General features: G+C 52.8%; 1 protein-coding gene across 10 annotated transcripts in view; it reads right to left on the bottom strand.

The window, feature by feature from the left end:
- Positions 1-14,696, bottom strand: part of CACNA1B (calcium voltage-gated channel subunit alpha1 B) — a 250,421-nt gene that overhangs the window by 58,235 nt on the left and 177,490 nt on the right. For all 10 annotated transcript variants that reach the window (XR_012094909.1, XR_012094910.1, XR_012094908.1 and 7 more), the window contains exons 25-31: positions 14,010-14,106; positions 12,260-12,420; positions 8,694-8,831; positions 8,327-8,528; positions 7,846-8,010; positions 7,393-7,503; positions 6,849-6,932 (exon numbers count right to left, since the gene is read on the bottom strand). Coding sequence is in view for 6 of the 10 variants with exons in the window: in XM_073022144.1 (XP_072878245.1) it covers positions 6,849-6,932; positions 7,393-7,503; positions 7,846-8,010; positions 8,327-8,528; positions 8,694-8,831; positions 12,260-12,420; positions 14,010-14,106 (958 nt within the window). In the remaining 4 variants the exon portion in view is untranslated. The remainder of the gene's footprint in view (positions 1-6,848; positions 6,933-7,392; positions 7,504-7,845; positions 8,011-8,326; positions 8,529-8,693; positions 8,832-12,259; positions 12,421-14,009; positions 14,107-14,696) is intronic.

Below are 14,696 nucleotides of genomic sequence, written 5' to 3'. Positions count from 1 at the left end.
GGGTTGAAAGGGGTGCAATAACGATGCTGCAAGACACCATTAGCATCCACAGGCTGTCAGGAATGGGCACTGCAAGGACGGTAGAGCTGGTGAACCATAGCTAAGTGTCCCCAGTTACTCCGGGGGAAAAAAAGTTATAAGTGTAAGTTGTCAATTAGCAACTCCAAGCATAACACAAATGCGGTCTGTGGTGGATTGTGCTGACCAGCCTGGGACTCGAGGGAGGACCAGGGCTCTGGAGAGGGCTCCACAAGTCTCTCATGCTCCAACGTCAGCACCCGGAGAGGGAGGGCAGGCCGGACATGCAGAGCAGGAACACCAGTGTGGGCGTGCCCCCAACACAGAGTTCTCCGATGCCCCGGGACTGCCTGGGCCTGCAGGAGCGTCCCCGCCCTGCTGGAGGACCTCACTTTGTCTTGCCTGAACACCTGCAGGAGTCTCAGCTGAGGTGGATGCTTTTCCACAATGGTGCTCACTCTCCCCAAGATCCACCTCCCTTCCCACGCTGGCCACGAGACTCACAACTCGAGTTTTCACACAGCCTGACTGGGGAAGCGGTGGTCCTGCTGAGTGAAACCCAGGCTGCTCAGTGAAGGGCTGTGTGATGTGATGGGTATGTGTGGGAGGAGTGTGGGAGGACCATGGTGGGAGGGACTGGATGAGGATGGGTGGAAGACAGGCTGCATAAAAAACTTTTTTTTTTTTTTTTTTTTTTTTTGAGACGGAGTCTCGCTCTGTCGCCCAGGCTGGAGTGCAGTGGCCGGATCTCAGCTCACTGCAAGCTCCGCCTCCCAGGTTCACGCCATTCTCCTGCCTCAGCCTCCCGAGTAGCTGGGACTACAGGCGCCCGCCACCTCGCCTGGCTAGTTTTTTGTATTTTTAGTAGAGACGGGGTTTCACCGTGTTAGCCAGGATGGTCTCGATCTCCTGACCTCGTGATCCGCCCGTCTCGGCCTCCCAAAGTGCTGGGATTACAGGCTTGAGCCACCGCGCCCGGCCTAAAAAACTATTTTTAATGTAGGGGAGCTTTCTCCCATGACTCAGGATCCAATGCCCTGGCAAAGGCACCTGAAGCAGGTGCTAACAGGCTGCGGGGATGACTCCCAGGAGCTTGGAAAACCTCATGGCCCACATTAAATGAGGTGGGGGGTGCCAGAACGGCCTTGGCAGACGCTGAGCACAGGACCAGAAGGCTCAGAGAGGTGGGCATGCTAGAAAGAACCTGTCATGTATGATCTAAGTGCCCATGAGCCAACCAGCTTCTCAGAGCATTTTGGGAGGAGGGCACTGGCATCATGCACAAGGTCGCTGGTGGTTGTCTCCTGCAGGCCAGGGTTGATGGCAGGAGACACTGTCATGGAGCAGGGATTCTTTGGGGCGGAAGAGAAGGCTCCGGAGCTGCAGAGGCTCCATGGCAGCCCACAATCACACGAGGCTGGCTCCCTTCCACAGCTGGCTGCCTGGAACCACTACAGTGGGCGGCAAGGCCTCAATGGCAACCAAGACCCCTGACCTGCAAAGGTCCACGGTGGCAGCTAATCAGCCATGACATTCCTAGGGCAGGACAGAGGGGCAGCGCCAACAAGGATGCTGCCTGGTGAGATGAACGTCCGTAAATATGGAACTCAAAGGAATCAAAGTAAGTGAGCAGAGGCCCCAGCCACCACAGTGGACAAACATACTCCCTCCCCGTCTCTCAACCAGTCAGTTTTCAGATCCAGGGTCCATAGCTTAGAGGAGAGACGGGGCCCCCTTGCAGAAGAATTCTGTAACACAAGAGGGAGTCTAGACAGCAGTCATTCATCTGCCCCTCCCCAAGGAGATCTAGCTCGTTTACTTGAGAAATTGCACTCCAGAGAAAGAAGAATCCCTGGATGTTTTGAAGGCTGTGGGATACAAGGTCCAAGATAACACTGATGCCAAGGAACTAAAATGAGATTGTGGCTCCATGTCAGAGTGTGCGCAAGGGCCAGGACACCACTGAATCCCTGGCCCAGGCCCATCTCTCAGTGGTCTTGTGTGCCCGGGCAAAGCTGGTGTTCATTTGCCTCATTCTAACTGGCAGAACGTGCCACACTGGCCCCTTGACATGTGAATTCGACACAACAATAGGAAAGTCCCCAACACCGACACCCCCCAGCCAAAACAGTAAATTATAACACTGCATCCAGTATGGAATGGAGAGGTTAGTGCCACCTTGAATAATTAAAAGATAAAGGGGTGGTTGGTCTACACCTCATTCCCATTTAATTCACCAGTATGGACCGTGCAAGAAAACTGGGTCACAATGGATCACAGTGGACTACTCCCCAAATAACCCAAGCACAGTACCCAGTGCTGTGGGAGATCTGATATCTTTAAAGAACAGAACTACTCAGCCTCTGGGACTTGGCACACAGGTGCCAATCTGGTGAGCGCACTCTTCAGCAGTCACTGCTAGGCAGGGTCAGAGGCAGTTTGCATGCACAGCAGACATTCACGGTCTGACCCTACGTCACAACACGGTCCAAAGGGACTCTTAATCATTTAGAATTCTTATTTTTATTTTTTAGAGACAGGGACTCACTTTGTGGCCCAGGCTGGAGTGCAGTGATGCGATCATAGCTCACTGCAGCCTTGACTTCCTGGGCTCAGGCGATCCTCCCACCTCAGCCTCCTGAGTAGCTGGGACTACAGGTGTGTGTCACCATGCCTGGCTAATGTTTTAAATTTTTTGAAGAGACAGGGTCTCGCCATCTTGCTTAGGCTGGTCTCCAACCCCTAGACTCAAGTGATCTTCCTGCCTTGGCCTCCCAAAGCCCTGAGATCACAGGTGTGGGCCACTATGCCTGACCAAGACATTCTTCAGAACACCACACTGGTCCACAACATTGATGACATTGTATTACTTAGATCAGATGCCCTGATGTGATAAATCTTATAAGGATTCATGGACCTTCCATGTCAGTGAAGTTTTTAGGGGCCCAGTGGTCTGGGCTATGCCAGGACAAGGACTCCAAGGTAAGAGACAAGTTAGTGATTGCACCTCACACTTCTACTGCAGGTAGGCGGCTTTGCGTTCTGGAGATGGTATAAGCCACTCAGGAAATACGCTGTGACCCAAAACGCTGCCACGTCTGAGAGGTTTCAGAGCATGAGTGGGGTCTCTAACACACCCATGATGTGACAGCAATGGCCCTGCCACTTTGGCCACAAAACCCAGCAGCCCCCAGGGTCCTTGATGTGTATGTGGTAGGTAAGGACACGGGGTGAAGTCCTGGGAAAGCCTCCACAGATAAGTCAGTGCAGACACCTAGCATTTGGGAGCAGGCCACGCCATCTACAGAACGGAAGCATCACGAGAGGGCCCAACCTAGCTCCTGGCCCTGGTGGCAGCTGTGTGTCACCAAGAGACGTCACTGTCTATGACACCAAAGCATCTCCCCATAGTGGTGTGCTGTCAGACCACCACAGGCCCAGTGAACAAGGGAAGGGCTCCTGACCTCTGTGACCAAACCTAAGCATGTCTAGAGGACACAGCACCCAACACGTGGCCCAATCCCCCATGACATGCATCTCCATTGACCAATGACGTCCTCACCTCACTCCCACCATCACCATGACATGCATCTCCATTGACCAATGACGTCCTCACCTCACTCCTGCCATCACCATGACATGCATCTCTGTCGACCATGACGTCCTCACCTCACTCCCGCCATCACCATGACACGCACCTCTGTCAACCATGACATCCTCACCTCACTCCCGCCATCACCATGACACGCATCTCTGTCAACCATGACGTCCTCACCTCACTCCCGCCATCACCATGACATGTACCTCCATTGACCAATGACGTCCTCTCCCACTTTCGCCATCACCATGACACGCACCTCTGTCGACCATGACATCCTCACCTCACTCCCGCCATCACCATGACACGCACCTCTGTCGACCATGACGTCCTCACCTCACTCCCGCCATCACCATGACATGCACCTCCATTGACCAATGACGTCCTCACCTCACTTTCGCCATCACCATGACATGCACCTCTGTTGACCATGACGTCCTCACCTCACTCCCGCCATCACCATGACATGCACCTCCATTGACCAATGACGTCCTCACCTCACTTTCGCCATCACCATGACATGCACCTCTGTTGACCATGACGTCCTCACCTCACTCCCGCCATCACCATGACATGCACCTCTGTTGACCATGACGTCCTCACCTCATTCCCGCCATCACTTCATAGGGATTCACTACAACTTAGGGGGAAACGCAGACCTGGCTTGTAGATGGGCTGCTTGGTGTACGGTGCAGGCCTCACTACAGCCTCACATGGGAACAGCCTGACAGACAGTGGTGGAGCAGAGCCCTGGGCAGGGTACCTGGTCAGCTCCGTGTGTCGTGGAAAACAAGCTGCCTGTGCTGAGGATAACAGGGTCCGAGGCAGGCACAAACAGCTGGTCAGGACCCTGGAGGGAACAAGGTCTAGGGGAGAGGCAGACAGACAGGCCTTGGGAACAGGCATGGGGTACCGGCCTTTGTTTTGTGAACCAATGCTCACCATGGGGCACTAAAAACCAAGCATTGGGATAAGTCGACCAACAGATATCGGCTAGCCTCTGTCCTCACCAGCCCCAGTGCCACACAGCAGACCTCTGGATAGGGTGGCCATCATGGCCAAGAGCCTCTCAGCAGATGATCCAGCCATGACCACTGACGATTATCTACCTGGGGTGAGCAGACAGGAACACTGGGCCTCCATTTGGTGCCATGCCTTGTGGCTGTCAACCAGCCACCTAGTGGTAAGCCGACTGTATCAGACCTCCTTCTCCTGGAAAGGGCAGTGATTTATCTCAACTGGGATCCACCCACATCCCAGGTGTGGGTTTGCCTTTCCTTGTGCAGCACTGTGGCAGCACTAGCATCTCAGGGCTGGTGTCAGAGACTTCCTAACACAGGATTTCATATAACATCAGCTCGGACCACACACAGGGGATGCATGTGAGCCAGGTGACCTCAGGGTCCACTGGACCATCTAACGCAACACCACTCAGGAGATGCTGCCCTGACCTTAAAGGCAGAGACAAAATGCCAGCTTGGTGAAACACTTCATGGAGTTGGGCTGCCATATTTCAAGAGGAACCAATGGCCAATCGATGGCACTGGGTGCCCAATCAGTAAAATGCACGGATCAAGGAAATGGTGAAAGGAGAAGTGGCCCCTCTCACTATCGCTCCAGAAACCCAGTAGGAACTTTGTGCTCATCTTCCCCAAATTTAGGTCTGGCAAATCTAGAAGCCCTGGTTCAAACAGGTGGAGAGGGTTCTACCACCCAACACAAAAAGCCATGGTGGCCACCTGGTCACTTGGGGCTGCTTGTGCCAGAAGGCCAGCAGGCATCACAAAGAGTGTCCATGCTGACCAGATCACCTGACCCTCATTATTGTGAAGGGCAGAGCTGCCACTGCATAGTTCTGGGAATCAGGGGCTTCACTGCGCCTTTCTCCATGCTCCTATGAACATGCTCCTAGGAGCAGTCTCCACTGTGACTGGATTACTACAGCAGCCAGGATTGGACAAAGGAATGGCAGCAAGTAGGGACTTGGGATGCACAGGGCTGAGGGTCTGGGTCACCCCACCAGGCCAGCAACCAGTGCAGCAGAAGGCTGGCCACAGGTCAGGGGCTCTAGAAAGGGTGGTGGGGGGAACGGGATGATGAACATCAGCTCTGCTTGGACCAGCACAGCAGAGGCAGCTCTGCTCTGTCTCCCAGACACCATGACCAGCACCATCCTGAAGAATGAGCACAGTGAACCCAATGTGAAGTGTGGGCAGAACAGGAAGGAGCCCTGGCACTCTGGCAGGTCCTCCCGATGGTGTCAGACATCCCTTCAGCCCTAACAGTTTGGGTGCAGAGGCTCCTTCACAGCACTCGTGGCTTACTCGGGGAGCCGAAAGCATCTGAGAACTGACACCCCAGGTGCAGCCCTCAGCCTAATGCCTTGCGGAGGGTGCAGAGGCAAACACATTGCAGTTCCCTTTCCAGCAGGGATAGCTCTGAGGTGTGACCTAGGCTGCTGCCAGAAGTCCCTTGGGAGATGACCCACACTGACCCCACCAGGACGGCTTGGGACGCAGCATTCTGGGCCTTCTCTTCCCACCCATTTCCCCACGCCCTCGGCTGGTTTCTACTGGGAACACCACTTAAGACATAACTTCCACATGAGTGCTCATTTCTGCATCTGCTTCTCGAAAATTCAACCTAAGACCAAACAAATGAGGTTTCTGCCATTTATCTCCAGTATAATGTGTTGTACTCAAAAAATGTTGCTTTATGATCAGATGCTGTGGCATTTGTTGAGACAAGCTGACGTCCCAGCACTGGGCAATTTTAAGGCATAATCCACATAGGTTTGGTAAGAATGAGTATTTCCCCACATATAAAGAGAGAGAGAGAGAGATGGTGGGGGGCAATATTTTAAAATATAAATCCTTACGGGTTTCGGTTTATATATTTTCGATACCACCTTGTTAGATACACATTATACAGATACAAATGTAAGACTCACATCTTCTTGGTTAGTTGCTACCATGGAGCTCCAGGTAACTCTCAGGCCCAAAAGATCTTTGAGAACCACTTTCTCACGCAAGAAAGAATATCTGCTGAGGTAACACCCAATCCCTAAACTCCACCCCTGGAGCGAAGCCTCCACATGTCCAGGGGGTCCATCCAGGGGGTCCTGGGGAACCCAGGAAGAGGCCAACACAGGGCCTGGAGATGCACTGAGGGGAGCAGCCTCTAGAAGGAAACCACCTGGGGACCCTGAAGGAGGGACAGAAATGCTACTTACCGCAATCTCTGTTACTAAAATATCAGTAATACTTCCCAACACAGTGACAAAGTCAAAGACATTCCAGGCATCTCTGAAATAGTTCTAGAGAAAAAGAAGAGCAGTTAGTGCCAGCGGCTGATGAGGGCTCTGTCGGCAAAGAGGTATAGGTGGTGGCCCCGATCAGGAAAGGGGTGAGGGTGACAGACACAGAGGACAGGACAGACGGGCCACCCCAGGGGGCACAGCACAAGGCCAGAGCTAAGCAGATGTCAAAGCCAGAGACACAGACACCTCTGGGCCTGGGCAGAGGCAGGACTAAGGGCCATGTGTCCAAAGAGGAAGAACCCAGCCCTGCTGGCCTCCCAGGACCTAGGCTGGGGGCAGAGCTTATGCAGCCGAGAGGGTCAGAACAGCCCCTTCCCCAGAGCCCCTGTAGTGTCACATACACTCTGGGTACTCGGAGAATTCCCAGCTCCAAATTGTGAGCCCCCAAAGGTCGCTCTACAGATGGCGAGCCAGAATGCAGGCTGTCAAAAGGCAAAGGGGGGACCAAAGCACGTACCAGCACCCCAAAGGCGATGATCTTCAGCACGCATTCCATGGAGAACATGGATGTGAACACGATGTTCAGGCACTTCAGCATCAGCTCGTACTCATAGGGTGCATCATAGAACTGCCCGGGGAAGACCTGCTGTTGGCCATGGGTTTGGCAGCCCCAAGACACCCCATCTGGGACCACCATGACCAAGCAAGGGGGGCGGACAGAACTCCATGCCTGCCCAGGCCTGGGACACCCCTTCCTGCTCTCCACGAGTCCTCCCAGAACCTCCCCACTGTCCCAGCCCACAGATAACAAAGGGAAACAGGATTCCACAGGCATCCCGTGCTGGCCAGGATGCAAGGCCATTACTGCTTTGGCTCATGCCAGGAGGAAGAAGGTTGACTCCACTCAGCCTCAGGGTCAGATCCCAATCCCTAGCAGCGCCAGCTGCCCCCTGTGCTGAGCCCCACACACCTTCATCATCAGCACCACGGTGTTGAGGGCTATCATGGCCATGATGAAGTACTCAAAGGGTGGGGAGACCACAAATGTCCACGTCTTATACTGGAACGACTGCCTGTTTTGGGGCATGTACCGTGTCAGGGGTTTGGCGCTGATGGCGAAGTCAATGCAAGCCCTCTGTCAGGGGAGAAAGGAGCACAGAGACTCAAAAGCAGAAAACCTACCCTATGGCGTCTACTGCACCAGCCCGTCTCACCAGCCCTCACAGGGAGCCCTGATGAGAGAAGGCAAATTGAGGCAGCCCAGACCTTCTCCAAGCAGGCCTCAACCCACCAAATCTGGTCCCTCTGCAGGAGAAAGGAGGCCTTGCCCCTGTGTTGGCAGACAGTGGCAGCCAAAGCTGACCCGGCTGTGAGTGACTTGTGTGCAGGAGGAAAGCCTGATGGTGCTGCTCACGCTGTCCACTGCAAGACTCCACAGAGCATCCACCTACCTCGTTCTTCTCCAGGCTGCATTCAGACATCACCTTGTCCCCCTGCTCCTGGAAGGTGATGATGATCAAGGCCACAAAGATGTTGACAAAGAAGAAGGGAAAGACCACAAAGTAGACCACGTAGAAGATGGACAGCTCCATGCGGTACCCAGGGCTCGGCCCCTGCTCCTCATAGGTGGCATCCACGGAGTGTTTCAGCACCCTGGGCCAAGAGGACAGCATATGTCAGGGAAACCCCCAAAGGAGACAGCCCTAAGAACTCAAGACCTGCACCACAAGAATGGGTCTGCCCAGGGATGGAGGGAGGAAGGGAGGCCGAGCTCAGGGGCTGCCTGCCCCAGCTACAGAGAGCAGGATGAGCACTCACATGGGCCAGCCTTCTCCTGTGGACACCGTGAACAGCGTCAGCAGAGCCCAGAGCACATTGTCGTAGTGAAAGTCGTATTTCTTCCACTGCCTGGGCTGAGCTTCCACTTCCTCCTTCTCATAATCCAAATACTGACCCCTGGGAATAAGAACATGGGAGGTTAGAGGGCAAAGACAAAAGATCCAAATAAACCCACGTATCAACCGACACTGAAGAGAGTGTTGAAACCACTCCGTGCGGAAAGAATGGCTTCTCCAACAGACGGTGCTGGGACAACTGGATGTCCACATGAAGGAGGATGAATGTGACCCTGCTTCACTCCACAGACAAAAACTAACTCGTGATGGATTCAAGACCGAAGTATAAGGAGCTGCAACTACAAAATGCTTAGAGGAAAACAGGGGCAAAACTTCATGACCTCAAATCTGGGAATGGATCCTTAGATGTGACACCAAAATCATGAGCAACAAAATAAAAAATACAGAAGTAAATTAGGCTGCATCAAAATCTGACACTTTTGTACTCAGAGGACATCAAGAAAGTAAAAAGATAAATCCACAGAATGGGAAAAAATACTTATTTCCTAATCCTCTGTCTGATAAGGGAGTTGTATTTAGAATATGTAAGTAACTATTCTAATAAATTAAAAAAAAAACAAATAAAAAATGGGTAAAGGATCTGAATAGACACTCCTCTGAAGAAGATACACAAATGGCTATTAAGCACATGAAACACCACTCAACACCAGTCGTTATCAGGGAAAGGCAAATCAAAACCACCGCGAGACACCACTTCACGCCAACGATGATGGCTGTAAGTTTAAAAAGACCAAAACTAAAAAGATGGAAAACAACAAGTGTTGGCAAGGATACGGGGAATTCAGAACCCTCGTGCATTGCTGGTGGGAATATACAATGCTTTAGCCACTTTGGAAATAGTCTGGCATTTCCTCAAACAGTTACACACAGAGTTACCCAATCACCCACTAACTCCACTTCTAGGTACACACCCATGAGAAGCGAAAACAGATCCACACAAAAATGCGGACACAAATGTGTACGACAGCATCATTTATAACAGCCACAAGGTAGAAGCAACTCGATGTTCATCAGCAGATGAAAGAATAAGGAAAATGTGGCACAGCAGAGAGCAGATATTCAGTCGTAACAGGGAACGAGGCTCTGACACAGGCCACTGCGTGGACAAACCTGAAAACATCACGTAAAAGAAGCCACTCACAAAAGACCACACATTGTATCATTCAGTTTACAAAAAATGTCCAGAACAGAGAGGGTTACAGAGATAAAAAACAGATTCCTAGTTGGTTAGGGACGTAGGGGATGATAGTTAAAAGGTGCGGGTTTACTTTTCTTTTTTTTTGAGGTGTCGAAAACGTGCTCTAAAATTGACTGTGGCGATGGTTGCGTGTACCTGTGAATATACTAAAAACCTCTTAATTGCACACTTTCAGTAGATTGTTATAAACAAACAGTATAATGTGTTAGTTATATCTCAATAATGCTGTTATTTTGTTTTTCGTTTTGGTTTTTTTTTTTTTTTTTTTTTTTTTTGAGACAGAGACTCGCACTGTCACCCGGGCTACAGCACAGTGGCACAATCTTGGCTCACTGCAACCTCCACCTTCCAGGTTCAAGCGATTCTCCTGCCTCAGGCTCCTGAGTAGCTGGGATTACAGGTGCCCGCCACCACACCCGGCTGATTTTTTGTATTTTTAGTAGAGACAGGGTTTCACTATGTTGGCCAGGCTGGTCTCCAACGCCTGACCTCATGATCCACCCACCTCAGCCTCCCAAAGTGCTGGGATTACAAGCGTAAGCCACTGTGCCCGGCCTAAAGCTGTTTTGTTTTTGTTTTTGTTTTTTTAAAAACCCCATTACACTGGGTAAGATTGACCTTTTCAAATAAACAACGCTGGGTGAACTGGATATCTATCATCAGAAAACGTATCTTAACCCATACCTCATGCAACACATAAAAATCAACTTCCAAGTAAATTGCAGATCTTAATATGAAAGGCAAAAATAACACTTTTCAGAAGAAAATGCAAGAAAACATGCCTGGCCTTGGGATAGATTTCTTCAACAGGATATGAAGAGTACTTAGCATAAAAGAATAAAAAGGATTAGTTGGACTATATTAAAATCAAGAACTATGGTTGGGTACAGTGGCTCATGCCTGTAATCCCAGCACTCTGGGAGGCCAAGGCAGGAGGACTGCTTGAGCCCAGGAGTTCGAGACCAGTTTGGCAACATAGCAAGACCTCGTCTCAACAAAAAATTTTAAAAATTAGCCAAGCATGGTGGCACGTGCCTGTAGTCATCCAAGCTACTCAGGAGGTTGAGGAGGGAGGATTACTTGGGCCTAAGAGTTCGAGGCTGCACTGAGCTGCAATAGCAGCAATGCACTCCAGTCTGGCCGAAAGAGTGAGATCGTGTCTCAAAAAAAGAAAGAAAGAAAGAAAGAAGAACTTTGTTTTTTAAAAGACACCATTAAAAGAGTAGAAAGCACCATTCAGAGGAGGAGAAGATGTCCGCAATCTGTACAAGTGACAGAGTTCCTGTCCAGAACATTACATGATTCCTGGTAACCAACAGGAAAGAAGCAGACAGCAGACACAGGACCACAGGCAGACAGTTCCAGAAAAGAACACCTAAGCAGCCAATCCCCCTAGGAAAGGGGGCTCAATCTCACAAGTATAAAATTAAACCATGGTGAATGACCACCATACCCAGAAAGGCAAGACAGAAAACACCAAGATTTAGCTAGGATGTGGGGCTGGAGAGAGTGTAATTTCACATAAGGGCCTGGCAGCATCTACTAAGGCTGAGCACACACACACCCAGGACCCGGCAATTCCACTCCTAGACAGATACATCTCCCTGAACGGCTACTGCTCCCTGGCGGACATGTGCACGTGCAGCCGCGCTCCCAGCCGCGAACAGCCAAGTGCCCATCACTCACCAGTATAGGAGGAAGCTGCACGATATTCACACAGAGGCAGCTGGGACGCTGCTGCGTGGGCAGGAAGACACTGTGGGTATTGCCTGGCCCAGGGTCCACACAGGCAGCTACCCAGCTTTCCCCCAGCTCTTCCCCAAGGCCCCTCTCCTGTCTGCTTTGGAGGCAGGGCTGGGCACAGGAAGCTCTGAGGCCTCACTCGGACAGTGACAGTGGCTCCAGTCATCGGGCAGTCCCTCTGCCTCACAGCCCAGCCAAGATCTCTAGGTCTCAGAGAAGCCCTGCCCAGTGGGCACCTTGAGCTCCCTGGATGTCTGTGTCCCTCAGAACATACCTGGTTCCTGACCCTGCTGAGGAGGAAGTGCTGGGGGCCCCTGGTGTGGTGCTGGGGAGGGGATGCATTCCTGTCTTCTGTGGTGACACTAGCACTTCTCAAGCAAGCCCCTCCCTGGCCCTCAGGCAGGGTCCATGATGCTCGCAGTGGAGTCTCCCGCCGTGTGACCAGCTCCACCTGATCCCAAGGGAACTCCCAGTGTTGTCTGCATCATGGGACTGTGTGTCTCACCTTGCACCCTGCCTCAGTTTACCTGCAGTCTCTCTCCAGCTCCTTGGATTCATCTGTGCAGTAGAAAAACTTTCCTTTGAAGAGCTGCACCGCAATGACAGCAAAGATGAACATGAAGAGCATGTAGACAATCAAGATGTTGAGGACATTCTTCAGGGAGTTCACCACACAGTCAAACACAGCCTGCAGAAGGAGGGGCGGAGCCATGATGAGGGGGTGGAACCATGGTGGGAGGGTGGGGCCATGAGGAAAGGGGTGGAGTCATGGTGGAGGGTGAGGCCATGAGGAAAGGGGTGGAGTCATGGTGGGAGGGTGGGGCCATGAAGGGAAGGGTAGGGCCATGGGGAGGGGTGGAGCCATGAGGAGAGGGGTGGAGCCATGAGGGCAGCCACAGGGAGGGGCTAGAAGCAGGAAAGGATGTGAAGGGACCCAGAGGAGAGGACCTACAGGATGGAAACCTGAGGACCACTGAGGTCCAGGTGGCCCCCAGGCATTCCAGTGCCCTGCAAGGCCCTCAGGCCCCTGACCGCAGAGAGGCTCCACCGCCAGCTTCCTTGACACAGAAGACTGGTGCTGTCTCTTGTAAGGGGACGCATCTTGGCCCGGATGGAGGGGCAGGAGGTGCTAGAGGCAGTGGCTGGATACCTAGGAGGCCTGACCTCACAGGTCAGAGTTCAGCCACGGAAACAGGAATGACCAGGAGCCCAGGCCGAGCTGCACCAGGAGGGGCTGGGCCTGTGCAGAGAGAGTGCAGCCAGGCTCTGCCCTGCACTTGCACCCTGCCCCTCAGGAAAGCAATTTGGGCAAACTGAGGATAAAGCAGTAGGCTCCAGGACAGGGACACATGTGCTCTGCGGCCCGAGGCCAGCCTGTCATCAGCCATCACCACCGGAGGCTTTCTCTCGGGTCTTTCCCAACCTGGAAGCTCAGGCTTCCCTGTGCACACGATGCTGCCCTCAGAGCTGGGAAGACACCTCCCAGGCTGCCCTGATCTGGCTGTGACGGGAAGGTGGGGCCACAACTGTCTCCCACAGAGCAGCCTGGCACACTGTGGATGACTACTGCACAGCGCCACTCGGTGCCACTCCTCCCTGGACCCAGTGGGCCTCCGACGCCTTCCGCAGCTGCCTGCCAGCCCACTCCTTCACATACAGGTTCTAAGCAAACCTTCTTCTCTAAGTCCCACATTGCCTCAGGTCTCAATGGCTTAATTTCCAGTAAAAGAATCTGATGCATAAAGGTTTGGGAGAGGAAGTGAGCTGAAACTTTCTTCTCTAAGTCGCACATTGCCTCAGGTCTCTATAGCTTGATTTCCAGTAAAAGAATCGTTTGGGAGATGAAGTGAGGTGAAGCACATGAAGCAATTCGCACAGGGCCGAGCACAAGCTCACAACGACTAGGTTTCCGCGTGGCCCTACGAGTTTGGGTTTACACTCTGTCTTTATCCAGAAGCTCAGCCCGTGCCCATCGCCCTCTCAGCAGCCAATGTCCCAAGCCCCTGACCTCCAGCATCTCCCTCCACCACCCTGCGCCTGTCCCGCAGCCTTTCCCATACTGCACTGCAGCTGCTGAAGAAAAACCTTGTGCTGCCTGGTCCTGCTGGGCGAAGGAGGATTCTCACAGGAGGCTGCTGGGAACAAGGTCTACTTGGGGTAATGGGGGCTTACAGCTGAGTCAGCCCAACTCCCTCACGCAGGGGTGTGATGTGAGCACACACATGCACATGCACACATGCACAGCACATCCCTCAAGCCCCAACTCCAGGCTCCAACCTTGAGCTTGGGCAGCCGTTTGATGGTCTTGAGGGGCCGCAGGACACGAAGGACTCTCAGGGACTTGATGGTATTGATGTCTTTCCCTTTGGATCCTCTAGAAGGGAGAAGCCACAGATGCAGACAGGCAGGAGGCGTGGGTGTGCCCAGCTCCCACGTGGCCCCCCCAGGGTCTGGGTCCTGCTCCCCTGTGCGTTTTGTCTCAGCCTCCAGGGTGGAGGACACATGCGCAGAGGCCTTGCCCTGCAGGTGCCACAGGCCACCATGACTCTTCCCAGAGGCTGTCTGGCCCAGGCCTCATCGAAGGACAGGAGCTGGGACCAGGGCAGCAGCATCTGGTGCATAAGGAGAAGAACCATCACCCCTGACACCCATCCCACCCACCCCAGCTTCCAGGAATAAGAGGACAGAAGGGACCTGCACGAGGACTGCAGACCCAGAAGTGGAAGCCCACAAGCACATTTCTAGGGCTAGAATCTTCTAGAAGGGCTTTTTTCCTTGCTGTCTGGGCTGGCTAGAGGGAGGTAAAGGGGACTCGTCTGGCCTCTGCCCTACAGATCTCCTCAGTCGCCCTAACATTCCTCCCGCTGACATGAAACTGACAGCAGGAAGACAGAAGAGGGGAAGGAGGGTAAGAAGAGAAAAAGTCAGACCAATACAGAGGCAATGCAAGAGGCAGGGTGGACT

The sequence above is a fragment of the Chlorocebus sabaeus genome, chromosome 12 (genome assembly GCF_047675955.1).
Source record: "Chlorocebus sabaeus isolate Y175 chromosome 12, mChlSab1.0.hap1, whole genome shotgun sequence".
NCBI lineage: Eukaryota > Metazoa > Chordata > Mammalia > Primates > Cercopithecidae > Chlorocebus > Chlorocebus sabaeus.
This window is presented reverse-complemented; position numbering and strand designations above follow the sequence as displayed.